Raw genomic sequence first — 21,230 nt, forward strand, 5'->3', positions numbered from 1 at the left:
AATATCTCTCAAACTACTGCACAGTTATAACATTTTTAACATACTCGTTTAAATTTATTCATCTAATATGCATATTTAAAATGCTAATATGACAATTTGACCAAAATATTGAGTGATATATTTTCCATTATTAATATAGCGATTTGACTAAAATATTACCAATTTAGAATAATTATTATTACATCGTATCTACTATTGCCATAATTTATAAACTAAAATTTTTCCATACATAAATAGTTTATAAAAAAAGTAGAGAATAAAAATAAAATTAAAAAGATACATTTTTTTTAGAAAGTGGTTTTTGGCGGGAAAAAATCGCACCAGGAATTGACACGTGTCATTCCTGGTGTCTCTTTTAGTATATAGTAATAGATATGAAGGGAGTTTTTTTTGAGAGCATTCAGAGCGCCATGTAACACTACAAAAATTTGTATATTTTACAACAACCTAATAACGACGGGTAAAAATTCCATCGCAAAAGGCTTTTGCGACGGGGATAACAACCCAACAAAGACAGGAACAACCGTCGCAAATGTCTTTTACGACAGGTTAACGACGAGATTTTTCATTAACGACGGCCCCCTCTTATGACGGGATCGCGACAGAAAATTGCGTCTTTAATCAACAATTATTGGCCTTTAACGACGGGATTTCCCGTCGTTAATAATACAATTTCTTGTAGTGTAAGATTTCCACGTCATCATACATATAACTAATTAAGAGATGAATTTTATAGGAGTACGTCAACCACTGGTAAATATATATATATATATATATATATATATATATATATATATATATATATATATATATATATATATATATATATATATATATACTAAGAATCAACTATCATGCTCTATATAATGCAATGCAGTTACTATTACAGAAAAAAAAAAAAAAAAAAACAATCTCGTTAACGAAGGTCGGCGATTTACGACGGGCTCAAATCCCGACTTTTAAGTGAAATATTATACGACGGAATCATGTTGTGATGGTTCTTTTACGATGGAAAATCCCGTATTTATCCTGTGTCCCTTCCCACCTCTCCCTCCAAATCCACCAACTCTGACGCTGATAAGGCAGCCGCAAAGGCTCTCTGGCAAAGGCTTGACGATACTGTCCGTCAATGGATATACATGATTCTTATAGATGTATAAGAAGTTTAGTGGGAGTAAGTAAAACTTAATTGGTCCTATGTGTATCACACCACATATCTCTCTATTGTGAAATAACATTCAAATGCTAATGACTTAGATTTGAAATTATTCATCAATGATAAGGCGAAACTTAGTAGTTAGTACATACTGGGTATTAAGATCCATTTACAAAGATCTTATAATATTGTTTTAGATTAAATAATGGCATTTACTAAATCAAACACGAAAGACTCCATTGGAGATATTCGACCCATGTGAATAAATCTAAGTAAAGAATGTTTGAAACTTGTATAAGCATTTACTAAGTTAAACATCAAATAATCTAGATGAGATTCTTAAACTATATTATATGTCAAAGAATTTAGCTGGATTCAGTATCTACTGAAATGGGATAGCTAAAGTTACATGAATATAATTCAATTGAGAACAATTCTGCAAAAGAATTTATCATGTATGATATAATATGAGGATCGCCAAAAATGTATCGTATGAATTTAGGCATGATGAACATATACCAATCTCTATTGGTCTAAGAAAAGATCAACTAGATTGAGATCAAGAAAAACTTATGGAACTTGAAAAGGTACATAGGAATAATTCTTGATTCGAGGAAATAAAGATATGCTAAATATTGATGTTACACGCATAAACACTGGAAAAGGATCAAGCAAGATCCCTTTGGAGTTAACCCTTGGCAAGGACGAGCTAAAGAGCATCGTGGTTTGAAATGGCAACATGGATTGGAGACCATGAGTTGTCACATGGAAAATTAAATATTAATTTCTATGTTCTGAGATACTGATGGAAAGTCTTCCACGTATCTATGAACTGCTTGGATAAGTAAATCCTAACAAAGCATCACTAGCAACCTATACAGTTGAAGTAAAAGTAATTATTGCCTAAGAAGCAATGAAACAGAGTTGTTTATATTAAAGAGTTCTTCGCTGAACTTGGGTAGATCACATGTCTGCTGACTTGATGGTTCTTCATTGCAAAATGCGTAGAACCACTATTGTAGCAAGAAAGACTAGATCACAAAATAAACATACTCAAAAGATCTTATCATCCCATCTCGAAAGGCATTCGATGAAAAGGATATTAAGATTGGAAAAACATGATAACTAAACCTATGCAATGATTGAGAAACAACACTCACATTGTGGCACTGGAAATTAAGCATAGCTTTGAATTCCATTAATCGTTCTAAAAATGGGTTAGCGGCCCATGGTTGTAAAACATTTGGGGTGAACATTTATCATATATGAAATGTATTTTCATATTCCATTTAATCTTGGTTTAGTATTAAATGATGAGTCCTTTCAATTTGACAATATATTCAAGATATACTGTCAGGACCAGTCATGTGACTAAGAAATGTCTATCAAATGAACTTGAATGTCAAAAGTTGAAAACTTGAATATCTTTCTGGGAATCAGGTTCAACATCAACGCACTAAACACGTTGAAATGGATATTCACTTTGTCCGTGAAAAGGTGAAACGTGGTGAAGTACGTGTTCTACATGTCCAGTCCCGTTATCAGATAGTCAGCATCTACATTAAGGACTTCCTCGTGTATTTTTGATGATTTTCGGGATAGTCTAACCGTCCGTCGACCTCCCGCTTCAATTGCAGGGGTGATGTAGAATACGTAATTTGTAATTAATGTAATTTAATTATTTTGTAATGACTAGAATAGCCTTAACTTAACCCTAATTTAGCTATGTTAATTTATATTCTAAGAAAATCAATGAGAAATCACGCGGTAAATATTTCTCACAAAAAACAAGGGTTATAAATGTACAATTCAAGTATCTTTCATTACCACTTACGAGTACTCTGTACTTCTTTCACATACGTAGTATGTTATATTTTCATGGCTCTCATCATTTGTCAAGGGAAATGTGGATTTTAGTTGTTTTTTTTCCCTTTTAAACTAACAACCACATAATACTTGTCCTAAATTCTCATCCGCTCAACCTTTGCTTGTTCAAAATTAATTAAATTTCCATATTTTATGTTAAATTTATCGATGTAAAAGCTAGAAAACAATATTAGAGAAAAATATACAGATAAACAAATAAACATTATCATTTCTCGACGTCTTTCTCTCTCTTTCTTGAGAAGAGGGGGAAAGAGGGAGAATCCTCCAAAGAAAAAGGAGAAACTTACAAAATAACCCTTTAATGCATATATTTGATCAAAATAGTTTATCGTTTAGTTTTATCTCCCTTATCTGACTGCCAATTTAACAATCGCTTATACAAAGTTTTAAATTAGTTTTGGAGTAGTTTTTTTGCTACGCCTCTATTTGTTTCAGAGAAACAATTCAATATGGGAGCAGAGATATTAAATACTGAAGATGATCTAAGAAGCCATATGCCAATATCTACAATTTGGTTTTCTCATCGACATAAAAGATTATACAATCGATTGAACAATCTTGGATCAAGAAGGAACAAGAGGAATGAACAACGCAAAGGATTAAAGAAGAATGTAAGAGATAATAATTATTTAATTATATCAAGCTCCCCTAAGAAAATTAATATTGATCCTAGATTAATAGACAACAATCAAAGTCCTACAAACGATTCAAATTCAAAGTCAAATTATTTCCTTGCATCCCCAGTTGGGATCTATGCTGGATCAACTTTTGATATCTCTCCTTCACCGAGATCTTTGCCTTTACCTTCATTTTCGACAAGGATGATTGGCATTGATGGATCAGCAACCAGGGATCTTAGACGATTGCTTGGTCTTGATTAATGTTAAAATTACGTACCTACCCATGAACATCAATATCAATGTAATATCTTAATAATCAACAACCCTAGAAAATGCAATACGTATGCCATTATTCGGTCACATCAATGGTAGATTGCATACTAATGTTAGTAACTAGAACATGGAGTTCTAAATAAATAGACTACATTAGTTTTGTTTTTCAAATTTCATTATATAAAACATACTAACCAAAAATATACTCTCTTCGTTCTTGATTATTAGTCCCTTTTTAAATCAGTAGATCTTGACACTATTTAAAATTGAAGAGAATTTTCTAATTTTTTTCCAATACGTATTTTAAACACTACTACAAAAATGGGCAAAGAGATCCCTTAGAAAAGACCCCTTGTTCGACATAACGGGTCTCTTCAATATAAGAGATCTATTATTATAGGTAACGGCTCTCTTACAAGTCGAATAGGCCATTTAAAATTAAAGGCTAAAACATAAGAGACCCGTTATCTTATTTAACGGGTCTTTAGTGCATAAATAAAATTATTTAATTAATATAATATAAGAAAAAACAGACCTTCTATGTCTGTTAACGGGCCTCTTATGTATCAAAGACTCACCACCTCCTCGTAAGATAATGTTAAAAGTAAATTTTAAAAAACAAAAGAGCCATCATTTAACATGACAGGTCTCTATTTTCTTTAATTTCCTGGCGCCACACTTTCTCAAAACCCAATTTCACCCTAGCTATTTAGTCTTTGCCTCTTTCTTCTTCTTCCCTGGAACTCACCACAACTAGGGCACGACAATTTCTCGAACTCACCCCCACCGGCGAGTCTACCATCGGAGAATTACGTACGGTTGATGACATCAAATACCACCGGAGACCTCAACACAGTCGTCAGAGAACTACAAAATTAGGTTTTGTTCTCATTTCCCTCTTTTTCTCTTAAATTTATTGTTGCGAATTTGTGAATTTCGTGTGCTTTATTCGATTTTTTAATTCAATTTGTAATTTCTTCTACAAGTTAGGTTCTTTTTCCTGAAATTTTCAATTTCAACCATGGAATTCGGTTTTTCCCCTGAATTTCTAAAATTTCAATGGTTTTCCAGTTTTATGTTGAGAGTGTTTTGCCATGTTTGTTGAATACTGTTTTTCTAGAGTTTCTTGGCATGGGTGAGGCACCGATCTACAGACTCAGATTTTGATGTAGACACTGGAAACGTGAGTCCAATAGTCTGAGACGAAGGTCGAGTCCAATAGTCTGGGAACTTAGAGCATTATATCTTTAGGTTTTGGTTGCTTTCTTCTCTCTGGTTGGGTTGTCTACTTTTTTTTTAATTGATTGAGTTATCATCTGTTGTGTAAGAATTGATTGAGTTATTAGGCCGTCTTGAGTTCGAACTGTTTGGATAGGAACTGAGATGACAGTTGATGAATCATGAATGATAGTTGTTGTTACTGCATTTCTGGCTAGCTTGTTTTAATTGCTTATGCTTATGCATATGCACATTATGTGTTGGCAGGGCAAAAAGGGTGTGTGGATAAAACTTCCCATTGAACTTGCAAACCTTGTTGAAACTGTGGTCAAGGTACGCCACAAGCAGGGCAACACAAATAAAGGAAATTAGATCGACATCGATAAGTTCTGCATATCTTTTGAGTCTGAAGTCGACAAGATATTAACTTTCCAGTCTACTTTGTGGATTTGTAGCTTTCATTCTGTAATCATCTTATGTTGATTATAGGAAGGCTTTTGGTATCATCATGCAGAGCCAAATTATCTAATGCTGGTTTACTGGATTCCTGAAACTATTAATACACTCCCTGCAAATGCTACACATCGTGTTGGAGTTGGTGCTATTGTCTTAACAGAGAAAAGAGAGGTATGCAGTGTTTTTTCCTTGCCCCTAAGATTCTTCTACATAAAATGATCTATATCTATAATTCTGTACAGCGCATTTTACTGTCCTGCAAATCAGTTTTAATGCCCAACTACAGTGTTCTAATTCTGTATAGCGCATTTGACCGTTTTGCAAATCAGTTTTAATGCCCAACTACAGTGTTCTAATTCTATATAGCGCATTTGACTGTCCTGCGAATTGGTTTTAATGTCTAACTACAGTCACTCATCTTAGTTGTAATCCAGAATTCCAGATAGCTTATTTTCTATGTTTTACTTTGTATTTCTAGTTTAATTGAGCTTGATCAGTCAGTGTTTGTAGATGCTTGTAGTACAGGAAAAGAGTGGCAGACTTCGAGGAACAGGTGTCTGGAATATCCCTATTGGAATCGTGGATGAGGTATATTGCTAATAGACTTTCACTCTCCACTTCCAATTTATTGTTGCCTTGTGCATGTTGTAAGTTTCTATAGGTTATTTTTACCATGTACAGAGAGGATATATGTGCAGCAGCCATCGGAGAAGTTAAGGAAGAGACAGGAGTAAGTGGTCTCTTGATATCATATACAAAGTATTTTTCCACTATGGAAGGAGACTCCAATTTTTGCTAATTTAATTCTGCCGCTTTAGGTTGACGCAGAATTTGTCGAGGTAGTAGCTTTCAGGTATGCCCAATATATTATGCTTAATTGGATAGGAGCTCCATTGATATTTGGCTGCTTTTGACTTTCTACTTGCTTATCCTTGTTACTTTGGGGATTGTTCACTATCAATGTCATCCACAAGGCTGAGCCGTCTTATGCAGGTCATCTATATCCGCGGGAGTTCTGAATGCTGGCACTTCTATCCATCGGGAAGCCTTGTCTAGCATTTCTTCTCGACTGAAAACATTGCAGGTAACACTGTATGTTAACAGCGTACATTTTTAGGGGGCGGATGAATGAGTACATGATAAACTTACCATAACATATTGTTCCTTGATATGGTTTATATTAATCGAGGTAGTAGCTTTCTGGTTCTGGGCTAGCTAACCATTTTCTTATTCTTTACTTAGATTTTGTTTTTGATAAAATGTTTGAAAAAGATCAAAACCAGGAAATCCATTCTCTGCGGCAAAATTTAGTAAACTATACTGCATGGATTTACAGAAGTGTACCATAAATGAAAGGGATATGTTATTAAACCTTATTGATGATACCAAGTAAAAGAGTTTCCTCCCAACTTATGTCTTAGCCAAGCACTACTAATGTTGTCACACACCACTGCAACTTCTAACTACTACGAGCCATCATCAAATGCTGAATTCACCCATTAACTAGGTTAGTTATGAAACCTCATGACTTGGAACTTCTTAATTATTTATGTGCAATATACAACTAGCTCCTTTTTTGTAAAATAATTTGGGGCATGAAAAAGTTCAGGAGATGATTGTCATGCAAGATATTCCTGTTTTTTAGATTAAACTGATGTATTTGTTGTATCAGGGGTTAAGGACCAAAGAGATTGACTCTATTGTTTGGTACTCCTAATTTAAATTAAATTTTCATTTTCAGCATGCCATGTACCTTTAGTTTTGTTTGTTCCATTTTCAGCTCTTGTTTGTAGGTGTTTATGATTAGACCAGTAGTAGATTTTGAACTGAATTTTACGTTCTGCATTTGAGTTCATGTACTGAGTTTTTGACGTCTTAACTGGTGTTATGCTTCTTTCTAATGAGCACGAGCTAACTGATTTTCAAAGTAGGTGGTAAATTTGATTGTCCATCGATTTATACATAATAAAAAATTGAGTACCAGTTCTGCAGTTTTGTTTTGATCAGCTTGTCTTGTTCTGCTTTTTTAATATGAGTTTCTGCATGTACTGCATAATTTTGGCATGTAAATTAGTGATATTCATTTTATCCTTCGACTCTTTCTCACCTGCTTTAATTTTCTTGTAGTTGTTTCTTCGAGCTCCTGATGCCTACTCAACAAACTAATATTTACGAGATCAAGGGTGTGATTGTGTATTATACTTGTGAGTTGTGTCGGAGCATGTTATGTTAGAATATGGGTGATATTTGACAGAGCATAAAGACAACTTAGGAAAGTGTAAGTGTTTGTATGAAATGGTTTAATGCCATATTACCAGGTTTAATTGTATATGTAGACTTTATGTATTTAAATCTAAATAATTATTGTAAAGTATTGTGCTTAATACTAATTATTATGATATATATATATATATATATATATATATATATATATATTTTTTATTTCTGATGCTTCACGTTTGGCGTGTATGCTAATGCTATTTTTTTTATTTAAAATGTAGTTGAGAAGAGACCCGTTATCTATACAATTAGGTCTCTCCCTTTTCAAAATAAAATAATGTTAAAATGGCGAAGAGACCCCCTTTCTTCAATATGGGGTCTGAGTTTATTTAACGAAGAGACCTCCTTTCTTTATTAATGGATCTCTTTTATTTAGTAAAGAGACTTCATTTCTCTGATGATGGGTCTCTTCCTCTACTAAATTAGTTTTTGAATCGCTAGGAAAATAGACCACGCTTTCTATAATAAAGGGTCTCTTCTTTATTAATAAGAGACCCCCTTTAATGAGGGGAATGAGGGGGTCTCTTTGATAAAGAGACCTGTGAGTTAGAGACCTGTCCCAAGGAGGTCTCTTAGGCATATTTGGAAGGGTCTCTTTGCACTTTTTTGTAGTAGTGAAAATATATTCATGTGAGATATTGTTTTGTTCGTCTCAATTTGTAGTTTAACAATATCAATTTTTAAAAATGTGTACAACAATATAAAGACCCCGTAATTTGATAAGGAACACACGTTGTGTACTTATCTAGAATTACCTTAGTGAAGGGATAAATTCGTCAAATTGATAATTCGTTAAACATGAATGGAAAGATATAAATTTAGTAGAGTAAGATGATACGTTTTCATGTCCGAAAACAATACAAAAAATGAAAAGAACATTATAATACAGAAAGTGTGAAAATATTATGAAATGGAAGTAGTACAATTTCATATTCTAAATCCCCTAAAAAAAAAAGGAAAATGAATTCATTAATAAAGATTCATACGACATCTACAAAAAAAAAATATAGATCTAACAAATACATGAAATTGAATCAAATAAAGTTTTCTTCATCAAAACTATGAACGTTGAATAAATATTATACTGTAGAACGTCTCTCGTATATAACGCTGGAACATACATCCTTTTCAGAGAGAGGGTCCAACACTTTGTTGTAGCTGTTAGGATTATTTCCACTTGATTCATCTGAATGTACACGAAAAACATATAAAACTTTACCCATGAACCATTCTACATAAACCCACTACGAGTGAATGACAAACCAAACATACACCATAGGGAGACTGATAAACAAAGACGACTCCGCCCATATGGCCATATTCTACATATTTAACTGTTGAACAAATAAATGCAGATTTTTCCAAGAAGATCCACCAACTTGTAATGCATCCCCTAATACTTTGCTGAACATGTTAATGTTGTTCCTCAATTGACCTCCTTTTTGTTGGATCATAAAGCTCTTGATTTGTGTTGCTATATCCTTCCTTAGTGGTTTTTCGTTGCACAAATTAATTCCAACTTTCCAATCATCAACCACGAGCTTCCGATTAGTGAACTGATCAGAAAATAGTGGAAAACACAACATTGGAACTTTATACCACATACTCTCTAACACCGAGTTCCACCCACAATGTGTTACGAACCCCCCGATAGCTGGATGAGATAAAACCGCAATTTGATTAGTCCAAGGAACAATCATCCCACGACTACGAACAACGTCCTTGAATCCAACAGGCAACATATTATCCGATTCATCAAGTAGCACGGTACGAGGACGAAGCACCCAAAGGAAATTAACGTCGCTATCCATAACACCATTAGCAATTTCAATAACATCATTTTTGAGTTATATTAGCAAGACTACCAAATGATACATACAAAACAGAGCAATTGGGCTTGGTCCCAAGCCACTCTGAGCAGTCGGTCTCGGCCCATAGACTTGTGAATACATCATTTTCTACTGACCCGGATTGAAAAACCGGCCCAATTGTATAGATTTTCATGAGATTTTGCAAGGTTGAGATGGTGTTTAACTCCAGCTCTTGGACTGTGTTACAAAGCACATAATCTGCAGACTTAACTTCTTCGATTGACTGAAAAACTGACTTATGAATGTTTGTTGAGAGGTCTTTGTCGTGGAGGTATGACATCAGATCTTGTGGCTTAATGGAGTCTACTCCTGGTACGTAATCTATTGGATCTTTCCGAGTAACTAGTCACAGAAATCGGTTTGTTTCAACTTATTTTGACTTAGTTAAGTAAAAATAAGTACAAAATTAAGTTTAACACAAAAATATAAAAGATACACACAATATAACACACGAATAAGTTCATATACGTCATGCCAAACTAGAGTGAACCAAATACAGCTTTGGTGTCACCCTCAACTACAAACCCAACCTTTTCAAATTAGAATGAATTAAAGAATTTGCTTTACAATATTTCATGTGAGACACTTACCATAAATAATTGTGAGCGGAGGTGACAATCAAATGAGTAGAACTTGCAATTATGCATAATTGACAATTTATTTCAAGTCTAATTAAAATACATCATTTTCGAGCCCATTATCAAATAACGAATGATAAAATACTCAATACTCTGTATTTGGCACTTCCACTTCCTTCGCTCTCTTTTAGTAACATTTTTATTTTGGACTGTTTCGTTTTAATTACAACATTTCTATATATGACAATTTTAATCACTTGACTTTATGAAATTACCACACTCATGTTCACTAAATTACCTTTTCCTCTAATTATATCTAAAAATAGGGACATGAATGTAATTTATTATTTAGTACGGAGTACCAATAATTTAAAGATGAGGATAGAGAGAAAGACATACCAGGACAATGAAAATGGCGATGTTGCTTAAGAAGATGAATATGGTAATAAAGATTAAAAACCAAAGCAGGCTCAGTCCAAAACGATGCAAATCGAAGCCCAAATTTGTTGGCAATCCTAGACGCCCATGGATAAAACGAATCAATAATTAACAAATCCACTTTTGGATTATCTTTAAACACGATCTCTTTGATTGCATTCTCCACTAGATCAAACATACCACCATGTAAACACCAACCCACAAACTCATCACCTCTACCCGCCCTATCAAACTCCAAAGGGAGTCCATCAGATATGATCTTACACCGGATATCAACCCCCTTAAAGGCTGCAGAAGAAAACATGTCGTCATTCGTGGGCCGGGCATGGGTGATCTTTTGGTGGAGGAATTCAAAGGTTAGGAAAGTGATGGTGAAGTTTTTTGATGAAGCAAGTTTGATAGATAAATTGACGGCAGGATTTAAGTGGCCTTGAAGTGCTAAGGGGAGAACTATAGCATGATGATTCTTAGTATTTGGGTTTTGAGTTGCCATTATTTGTTGTTGTTGTTGTTGTTTTTTCTGCCGAGGTATACATGTCACTCTTTGGGTTTTAATGGATCTCCTTCTGGGGTTACTATTAGAGCTGGCAAAACTGACCCGGACCCGAAAACCCGATCCGATTGATCCCGATCCGTAACCCGAAATTGATCCGAAACGACGGCCCGAAATTAACCCGAAAATCAAATATAACCGACCTGAAACCGAAATCAACCCGGAAGTGATTTAACCTGAAATGACCCGATACTCGAACGACCCGAAACCGATCGTCACCCGAAACCAAAATAACCCTAACCGAAAATAACTGTAAAATTTAAATCAACTTGAACCGATCCGAACCGAAGAACAATTCAATTTACCAATTAGTTTCAAATACAAGTTTTTTAGCTTTTCATATTATTATTATTTTATTTTGATATTATTATTATTATTGTTATTATTTTCTTTTTATTAATTTATACTCAGTGGCGAACCTTGAAAGATTTTCTTCCGGGGGCCGATGAAAACTAAACCTGATATAAATAAAAGTATATACTAGAGTAATATTTAATAAATATTTTAAACAAAAAAAGTACGGAAGTAAAACAAAAAACATAAGCCTTAAGAAATAAGTATCACAATCTCGATCATTTGATTTAACACAATTACAGTAATGCTCGCCGCTCTTTCAACAATTTAAAATCATCAATAATAGACTTTATGCTATAAGTCTTTGCTAATTTCCTCTCAATATAAATAACCAAGCTATCGGCTAAAAACTCATCTTCCATCTTGTTACGCAACCTTGTTTTCATAATCTTCATAGCTGAAAATGCCCTTTCTGTAGTAGTTGTAGAAACAGGTAGAGTCAAAATAAGACGTATTAACCTATCAAACAAATAATATACATTTGACTTTTCTGTTTGAGACAAATATTCACAAACCTCCTGCAAGTTAGAAAGGTTTTTAAAATTTGGATCAATCTTTGCTTCACAAATGAAGTGTTGCAATTGATATCTTAAATTAAACCTCTCTTGATCTGTAAAGTCCATGGGATAGTACTTTTCTGCAAGTGTGCATATTTTTCCGACATCAAAACTTTTGAACCCATCCTTAGGCTCTAACAACGATGACAAGGATAAGAGCTCCAATGCTTTATCATTAAACCTGCGATTTAACTCTTGTAACTGTTTGTCAATCGTAGCCAGAAATATTTCAACTCGATAAAAATGATTCATGGTAACTTGATCTTGTTGATGACGAGCTCGACCCCTACGAGCTATATAAGAGGCATTCATATCAGGTGCAAGAATATTATGTTGCTGACAAAATAGTTCAACTGATTCTAAGAACTTTTCTCAACCATTTTCCCTCAATCCTTGAATAAGAGCTTGACTTGTAGATACTAATCTCACAGCATTCACAACATCTTGAGACTTTTGTTGTAAAGCTTGGCAAAGAACATCAGCAATTCCCAATATTTCCACCATAAGAAGTGCAACAAACACAAAATCAAAGGAAACCATGAGATTCAAAGCACCATCAGCATCTCCACGTTGAGAAGAAGTACAAGATTTATCACCCACAACGTGTTCAAGGACTGACACTATTGCATTAAACATTTTCATCAAACTTTGGATTGAATAAAGATGTGAACCCCAACGTGTATCTCCAGCTCTTTTCAAGGTACCCATTTGATTAGCCCCTCTACCACTTTCAAGTTCACCAATAGATAACAACAACTTAATTTCAGCCGCTTTGGTTGCATGTAGTTCATCAAGTCGTTTAGAAGATGAACCAACAACATTGACAACAAAAGACAAATTCGAAAAAAATTGATGTATTATACTAACATCTCTAGAAGCAGCAACCAAAGAAAGTTGTAAGCGATGAGCAAAACAATGGATATAATAAGCATATGGGCAATCAGACATAAATAATGCTTGCAAACCGTTCCACTCACCTCTCATATTACTTGCACCATCATATCCTTGTCCACGAATATTTTCAATAGCTAAATTATGTCGAGCAAGAACTACGCACAATTCCCTTTTAAGTGTTGCTGCAGAAGTATCTGGAACATGTATGAGATCAAAAAAGCGCTCCCTAATTGACCCATTTTTGTCAACAAACCTCAAAACAAGACCCATCTGCTCCCTTTTAGATTCATCTCGCGCCTCATCAACAAGAATACAATATTTAGAATCTCCTATTTCTTGTCTAATGTTGTTGCGTACCTTATTAGAAATAATATGGAGAATCTCTTTTTGGATCGAAGGGGCAGTATATTTAGAATTATATGGAGCTTGTCTTATTGCTTTGGCAACATCTTTATTATATGTAGCCAACACCTTTCTATATTCACGAAAGTTTCCCTGGTTATCTGAATTATTTGACTCATCATGGCCTCTTAAAGGACAACCTTGCAAAGTTAACAAGCGAATAGTATCAATAGAGGCCTTCAGACGCAACCGATTCAACTTGATTTGCTTCTCATTCTGCTTGTTTAAAACATTAGGTATTTGACTCTTTTGTTTTGGAAGTGTCCTAAAAGATAGAACTGCATTTTTGTGTATTGAGCATGGACCCGTACCAACATGACCAAGGAAAGCACATCGTTTTCCATCATTCACCTTTTTCCAATTTCTAAATCCTGTTGAAGTAAATACTTTTATACGAGCATTTGGTTCAGCAAACAAATAACAAGGAAAACAAAACACAACATCTTTTGAAGGTGAGTATTCTAGCCAATCCGGAAACTTATTAAACCAATCAGATTGAAATCGACGACGATGATTCTCAGGCCCTGAAAGAGGATAATCAGGTAAACGAGGTTGATAAAGCTTCAATTTTATATAAGCTCGTCTTATTTCATTTCGTTTCTCAACTGGATAATCCCATATCGGCCGGCGTAACCCTGGGTCTCGTTCTAGAGTAGAGATATCTACATTGTCCAATTCAATTATACTCATTCCCCTAATAGATGAATATGTTCTCATAGGGTTTGTATCTTCATTAATTGGGGTTTCATCTCCATTAATTGGGGTTTCATCTCCATTAGTTGGGGTTGTATCATTCTCTGGCTCTTTCCTCTTAAAGAATGAGGTAATTGATTTTTGTTTATTCATAATTGGACCTGAAATTGAATTATGATTTCAATTTATTCAATATAATTTCTTATCAAATTTTGTTCAATAATGCAAAAAACACATACAGGACAAAATTTGTTCAAAAACACAAAAGACAGTACACAAAAATACAAACAACATACTTTATCATCAAATTATTTATCACAAAAACACAAAAACAACATATTTTATCTTCATAAACACAATCTTTAAACATTGCAGACATTATAACATTATTCACGTTCTTAATTAAGTTAATTTGGCCAACATTCACAGTCATTAATTGAATTGATTAATTCGAACCAAGAAAATAAAAAGGTGGACCAAATCATGAAACTAATGGCTTCCTTATTTAAAGAACAATCTTTAAACTCCCCAAACCCAATTAAAAATTTACACAAAAAATAAATCAAGATGCAAGATAAAAAAAATCTGACATTAATATTCCAAAAAACTAAACGAAATTTCTAATTAAAAAAACAAGTAATCAAATTTTTAATCGAGAATTTGAGACTGTAAATAATATTGAAGCTTACCCGTCGATGATAGGAAATTGCAAATTGAATAAAGTAGAGAAATTTGCAAGAGGATTAAACTATGGTGAAATTCTGCAAAAGGGTCAAAAAGAACTACGGAGTATATTAGAATAGGAAAAGAAAAGGAATTAAAAGATTAAGGGAAGTTAGGAATACTAGGAGTCTAGGTACTATTAGAATTTGGAAGTATTATAAAAATAGAAAAAGTCAAAAGTGGGAATATGAGTTGGCATAGGAATCAATGAATCATCATAATCTTTCATTATGCACGTGAGTGGGAATTGAGGAAAACCAAAATAGTATGTATTTGTAGGTTGGGTTTCTTTTTACCATTATTTTTGGGCCAAACTTAGCCTATACTTATATTTTTTGTTGGGCCGGTACCAGGGGCCAGGCCCCATATGGCCTCCCCTGATGGTCCGCCTCTGACCAAATCTAAAGACAAAAAATGTAATCAAAACTCGAAACACAAAAAATATGATCCAACTCGAAAAATCAATCTAACCCGAAAAACCCTATCTGATATAAACCGATCCGATATGACCCGATCCAATATTGACCCAAAATCATGACCCGAACCAGACCCGACCCAATTATAAAAACCCGAAATTACCCGAATAGACTCGACCCATACCCGAAACCGACCTGAAAGAAAAATAACCCGAAATGACCCGACCCGAATGGACCCGATCCGACACCGATCCAAACGACCCGTTTTCCAGGTCTAGTTACTACCTCCCCACCGTTCCACAATTATACATACCACATTTGTTACAAAGTATATCTTACATATTTTTTGGGACATTAATATCTTTAAATGCTTATAATGATATTTGAAATCCTTGTATTAATACGAATTTAACAAAATAACATTTGATTATGTTTTTTCTTATAGAATAGCAAAAGAAAGATTGTCAAAATTAATTGATAAATAATGCCTAAATGAGAAATGATGCATACATGTATTGCGAAACGACCTAGTATAATTTACCTTTTCATCTTTTCTATATCAAACTCGGAGTATTTGTTATACTTTTATATTAGGAATAATCCCATAATGATTATAGTCAGTGACGGAGCCAAGATTTAATTTGTAGGTTGGGGGGCGAGAAATTTACATCAAAAATGTTAACATTTTACAAGTATGAAGGAAAAAAAAAGGAAGTTTTCGCTGAGGATGGACTCGGACCTTGTATCTCGGGGTTCAAATTTGCTCCTTTGACCACTGGAGCATAGGGAAATTTATAGTTTATACTTACAGTTGTTAATACATATTGCTTATTTTTTTTGATCTTTGGGGGGCGGCCTCCCCTACCAGCCCTCCATGTCTCCGCCTCTGATTATAATGTCTCTCCTTTTTAATTTTCACTAATAAAAGTATGATCTTCACTCCTCATACCTTATCTCATTCAATTATCATAAATTATCACACTAACTTTCATCATACCTACTTTTTTAATATAATAACAATTGATAAGTAAACATCGATTATCACCTAAAACTTTGTGTAAATGTTGTACTCACTTTGTATTTTTTTTTTTTTTTTTTTTTTTATGTATCCATTTTTAAAAGGACGTGTATTTTTTATGTATCCAATTCTATTTTTATCAATCATTATTTTACCATTTTATCCATTTTCGATGTCCATAATAACTACATATTTTCATCATTTCTCTCCTATTTAATCTACTATTATCCATATAATGAGAACATGAAAAAACGGAGGTACTATAACAAGTAATGGAACTAAGGAATGTGGGACAGGGAGTATTATATGGACAAAGAAAAGTTTGTAGAATTTGTGCCCGCAGTGGAAATGACGTCGTAGAAATGGAGATTCCAAAAGTTCAATTTGACCTACAACTCTGCAAGAACGCACAACAATTGCTAATGGAGGAAACATAGGGTGATGAAGACTCTCCCCACAAGTAAAAGAGTAGTTAGAACTCAACAAAACTTGCATGCATATCTGATTGATGATATTTACGAGGTTGTGAGGTTTGTAACATACCTTCGTGGTCTATTGACAGCAGTGCACAATTTGTATGGTGTAAGATTGGGACAAGATTAGAATAGGGTCTCTGACAAAAATATTGTGCACCGTTGTCAATAGTGTGACATAACATTTTTTTTTTTAAAATCTTTTGGGGTATTTTGGTCATTTTAATTTCTACATTAAGAAATTAATTTATGCATTTAGCAATACTCCAAAAATAAGAGGAAATTACAACAATAAAAATAAATCATTACATCAATAATTCATAAATTCATAATTAAGTTTGATAAGCACGAAATTAAGAGAAAAAAATTGTAATTTACAACCATAAAATTAAAATGTACTCCCTCCATTCCTTTTTGTTGTATCCGTTTCCATTTTAAGCGTTTCTTTTTGTTGTATCCGTTTCTATTTTTGGACATATATTTTATCTTAAAATACCCTTACATTTCTATCTAATTACCAAAATACCTAAAAATTCTACCTATATTCCAACCTAAATTTCCCACCCATAATATTTAATTAATTTATTTTCCCAACCAAAATTATTTAATTACTTTCCACTTCCCCAAAACCCCCCATCTCTCTCCTCTCTCTCTCCTCTCTTCCCTCACACGTCTCTCACTGTTTCTTTTTCTGAGATTGAATTTTTCTCTCTCCTCCAAAACTCCATTTCGCTCCTCCTCCAAGATTGAATTCAAAGACTCACACTTCTCTCACACGTCTCTCTCCCCCAAAAACTCCATTACGTACTCCTCCAAGATTGAACCCAAATTCAAAGAAATTTTCTAAGATTGAATTATCAGATTTTTTTCTCTCTCCTCCAAAAACTATGTGATTTTCTTCATTCTTCTTCTTCTTCATTTTTCTCCGCCGCCTTCGCTGCCTCCACCACCATTCTCTGGAAAAAAAACTCTATATCAAGGTCTTAGATGGTGAAATTCGACCATAAAAATTCTAGATCTAGAGTTTTCATGGTCGGATTTGACCTTTAAATCTTCAAAATCTCTGAATTTGTGTTCGTTTTTTCTGGGTTCGTTGAATTTTTCTTCGATTTTTCTTGGTAAAACTCTTTTTTTCTGGGTAATTATTCTTCGATTTTTCTGGGTAATTTCTCTTCGGTTTTTGTGGTGGAATTCGTTGAATTTTGTTCGATTTTTCTTGGTAATTTCGGTGATTTTTTGTTCGATTTTTGTGGGTAATTTCGGTGAATTTTTATTCGATTTTTCTGGGTAATTTCGGTGAATTTTTGTTCGTTGAATTTCGTTGATTTTTGTTTGATTTTTTCTGGGGTTGTTGAATTTTTGTTCGATTTTTGTTTATTTTCGGTGAATTGTTTGTTCGACTTTCTGGGTTCGTTGAATTTGTTCGATTAAGGTGAATTTTTGTTCTTGAATAATGGTAATTTTTGTTGGTAATGTTCTTGAATTTTTGTTGGTAATGTTAGTTGAATTTTGTTTGGTAATGTTAGCCCAGTGAGAGAGAAGAGAACCTATAATCTGATTTATTATTATTATTAATAAAATATATACCTTTTCGCTTATTTCTTTATTATTTTCTTTATTATTTTCTCTCTCTTTCATTTATTCCAATCTTTTACACACAATCATTTCTCTTACACCTAATCATTACACTTATACCAATACAAACCAAGATTCAAATTTTATTAAAAACTCCCCACTTTCTCAAATGGATACAACAAAAAGGACCGGAGGGAGTACTTAACAAGATATAAAATTAGCTAAAAAATCTATTTTTTTGTGGAGCACGAAATGAAGAACTTGATAAGCATGAAATTTGTGAGATAAGCACAAAATTAAGAAGAAAAGAAAGTAATTTAGAACCATAAAAATTGTAAAATTGTAATTAACAAGAAATTAAAACCATAAAAACACGGAATTAAGAAGAAAACAAAAATTGTAAGTTTATAAACTGATAATTGATAAATTCGAAAATACATTTGTCTTTGTGATTCTTGTTCTTCATTTTCAACAAATCCCTAAATCTCACTCCTTTCCAATTCTAAACACATATGATTCTTGGCTCTTCCATTGAAGTCTAGGAGGGTTTAATGGAAATTGTTGGTTAGATATGGAACAATTGAAAACAAGATTATTGGAATTGAGAATTTGGAGTAATATTGGAAAGAAAAGTAATTTAGGGGAGATGAACCATGAATAATTGAATGGAGAGTGAATGTTGAGGAAGGAAATTAAGTGTGGGGAGTTGGAGTGACTAGTTGAACGATTCTGAGCAACATTCATTTATTTTATTTTTTTGTTTTAATATGTAGGTTAGGCTGTCGAAAATGGGCCCTTATTCTTTTTTTGGTGGCATGTGTAGTTGACCAGGATGCACAAGAGACCTGAACATATGTGTATAAGCAAAAGAACATAACCTCACGACATAAGAACCTCCAATATATTATTTCACATTTTTGTTCTAAAAGAATAATATATTATTTTACTTTTTATTAAAAATATAAATAATAAATATCCTCATGTTATTTTTACTTAATTAAGCTTGGCTCTTTTACTTATCAGCTTACAATTTTGTTCAAGTTCGTTCATTACTTAATAAAGTATCTTTGATCGGACTTATTTACGAGTTATTTGTCTACGTATCAACTCATTTACAGCGCCTACAAAACAAGTAGGCAACCCAAATAGTCCAATCCTTTAAGCCCATAAATATTGGACTTGTTAGCCTTACCGGCTTACCCCTTCCGTCCTTACTATGTTTCACATTAATCAAAAGATGAGTTTTGTGTTCTTCTCTTCTAAGTTCTACTACTTCTACCCCAAACGGCCAAAGTGCCAAACTATCGATTTTTCTTTTAAAGGAAGACAATGATGCTTAAGTTATGTCAGATACAAATACCGGAGTATTTCTTTTACTTTATTTGCCTCATTTTATTTGCTTTATTTTGACAAAAAAACTCACAAAAATTGGTCAAATGAAGCAAGTAAAATGAGAATGTACAAATTAGATGGTACATGTGTTAATATACAAGATTACATACTATCAAGAGTATTATTTGGCGAGCATCTATTGAGGCTCAAGAATTTTCGTAAATAATTTTTATTCTCTTATTGCGAGGCACATTATTTATTTTGTTTGTTAGACTCATATTGAAATATTAGACCTGGATTTTCAATTGGGACACCCAGTCATTCAACTTATGATCTCTAATTCTCTATTATATAAGGGAACAACTGACTTTATTATACTAAATCCAGTTTTGGTGTCCCTTTTGATTACTAAAATACCCTCCACACTTATAGAATAAAGAATATAATGACAAACTACCCAATAGAAAAACTGAAAAAGCCCAAAGAAACATTTTAAATTTTTAATCAATTTAGCCCCTTAAATAAATTCTTACAATTTTAATCAATATGTTTATATGCGTTCGACTCTGTCTAACTTATATGTCTTTTACTTTCTTATATTCTCATACATCGTATTTATATTATATTTTTTGTGATGGGGGAGCTCGATCAACTTCGGCATCTCGATCTCTCTTTCTTCTTGAAACTCCCCCAAATAGAAGATAATATAAATATTTACTTAGTTTTGTTTGTTTGATTTTGTATACACGACTCAGTTGCAGACCAGGATATTTGATCAGGGGTGGCACGAAAGTGGTAGTCGTTGAGATATAAAATGACAATATCACAATTTGGGTATTGATTGCATGGAACTTCAAATAGTTGAAACTTTTTTTACCAATATATATCACTAAATTTTATTTTATAAAAAAAGTACTAAGTTTAAAGTGGCTATTACTAAGATATAGCAGTAAATAACTGGACTGAATTTATTTTTTTATCGACAAAGTATTTTTTTTACGGTGTAATTCAATTATAAATAAAAGGTGAAGGAAAAAGTAACAATGCTTCGACTGGTGTAGAATAATATTTAAAAAAAAAAAAACAAAACAAAAGCTAGAGAAAACTAAAGGATTTATTAGAAGAAAACGAATTAAAAAGAAACAGATGAGCTGGAAATTAATTAAAATTGATTGTCATGTTTTTATTTATTTATTCATATAGTATAAAGGTTGTAAAATAAAAGCAAGACATGTTTCGATTGGTGTAGAACTAATTAAAAAAGCTAAATAGACAACAAGGAAACAAAAGGTAGAAAAAACGAATTGAAAAGAAAAAGAAATGAAACAAATAAGCTATTCATGTGAACCAAAAAAAATAACCAAAATTGTCAGTAGGGGTCATCGATTCTCTGATCTTTGACACAGCAATTCCATAACTCAACACTTGCCAACCACTACGACAACATATACTTCCGTGTTTGC

The 21,230-nt window shown here is 33.2% G+C and overlaps 4 protein-coding genes and 1 pseudogene across 4 annotated transcripts; 2 read left to right on the top strand and 3 right to left on the bottom strand.

The window, feature by feature from the left end:
* The first annotated feature begins 3,223 nt into the window (after positions 1-3,223).
* On the top strand, positions 3,224-4,160 carry LOC130467133 (uncharacterized). Its single transcript, XM_056835581.1, has one exon. The coding sequence runs from the start codon at positions 3,493-3,495 to the stop codon at positions 3,922-3,924; it is 432 nt and encodes a 143-aa protein (XP_056691559.1). The 5' UTR covers positions 3,224-3,492; the 3' UTR covers positions 3,925-4,160.
* A 371-nt stretch (positions 4,161-4,531) lies between these two features.
* On the top strand, positions 4,532-7,914 carry LOC130467671 (nudix hydrolase 2-like). The gene is made up of 9 exons (XM_056836255.1): positions 4,532-4,540; positions 5,057-5,119; positions 5,422-5,487; positions 5,644-5,781; positions 6,121-6,199; positions 6,291-6,340; positions 6,429-6,463; positions 6,604-6,694; positions 7,738-7,914. The coding sequence occupies exons 1-9, from the start codon at positions 4,532-4,534 to the stop codon at positions 7,774-7,776; spliced, it is 570 nt and encodes a 189-aa protein (XP_056692233.1). The 3' UTR covers positions 7,777-7,914.
* Positions 7,915-8,774: 860 nt separating this feature from the next.
* On the bottom strand, positions 8,775-11,310 carry LOC110788968 (UDP-glycosyltransferase 86A1-like; annotated as a pseudogene).
* Positions 11,311-11,876: 566 nt separating this feature from the next.
* Positions 11,877-15,043, bottom strand: LOC110788980 (uncharacterized). Its single transcript, XM_021993619.2, has 2 exons — positions 14,920-15,043; positions 11,877-14,391 (listed from the first exon to the last, which is right to left on the bottom strand). Exon 2 carries the CDS (start codon positions 14,381-14,383, stop codon positions 12,614-12,616), a length of 1,770 nt encoding a protein of 589 aa, XP_021849311.2. The 5' UTR covers positions 14,384-14,391; positions 14,920-15,043; the 3' UTR covers positions 11,877-12,613.
* Positions 11,921-12,553, bottom strand: LOC110788978 (uncharacterized). The gene has a single exon (XM_021993618.1). The coding sequence runs from the start codon at positions 12,551-12,553 to the stop codon at positions 11,921-11,923; it is 633 nt and encodes a 210-aa protein (XP_021849310.1).
* Positions 15,044-21,230: the final 6,187 nt, after the last annotated feature.

The sequence above is a fragment of the Spinacia oleracea genome, chromosome 2, assembly GCF_020520425.1.
Source record: "Spinacia oleracea cultivar Varoflay chromosome 2, BTI_SOV_V1, whole genome shotgun sequence".
Taxonomy (NCBI): Eukaryota; Viridiplantae; Streptophyta; class Magnoliopsida; order Caryophyllales; family Amaranthaceae; genus Spinacia; species Spinacia oleracea.

What these genes read in the sequence shown, in the direction of transcription:
- LOC130467671 (XM_056836255.1), top strand. An exon ending in TTGTTGAAACTGTGGTCAAG is followed by an intron (nt 5,488 to 5,643) that starts GTACGCCACAAG and finishes TGTTGATTATAG; the next exon opens with GAAGGCTTTTGGTATCATCA. An exon ending in TCTTAACAGAGAAAAGAGAG is followed by an intron (nt 5,782 to 6,120) that starts GTATGCAGTGTT and finishes CAGTGTTTGTAG; the next exon opens with ATGCTTGTAGTACAGGAAAA.
- LOC130467133 (XM_056835581.1), top strand. Translation starts at nt 3,493, where the DNA reads ATGGGAGCAGAGATATTAAATACTGAAGATGATCTAAGAAGCCATATG.
- LOC110788978 (XM_021993618.1), bottom strand. Translation starts at nt 12,553, where the DNA reads ATGAATGCCTCTTATATAGCTCGTAGGGGTCGAGCTCGTCATCAACAA.
- LOC110788980 (XM_021993619.2), bottom strand. Translation starts at nt 14,383, where the DNA reads ATGAATAAACAAAAATCAATTACCTCATTCTTTAAGAGGAAAGAGCCA.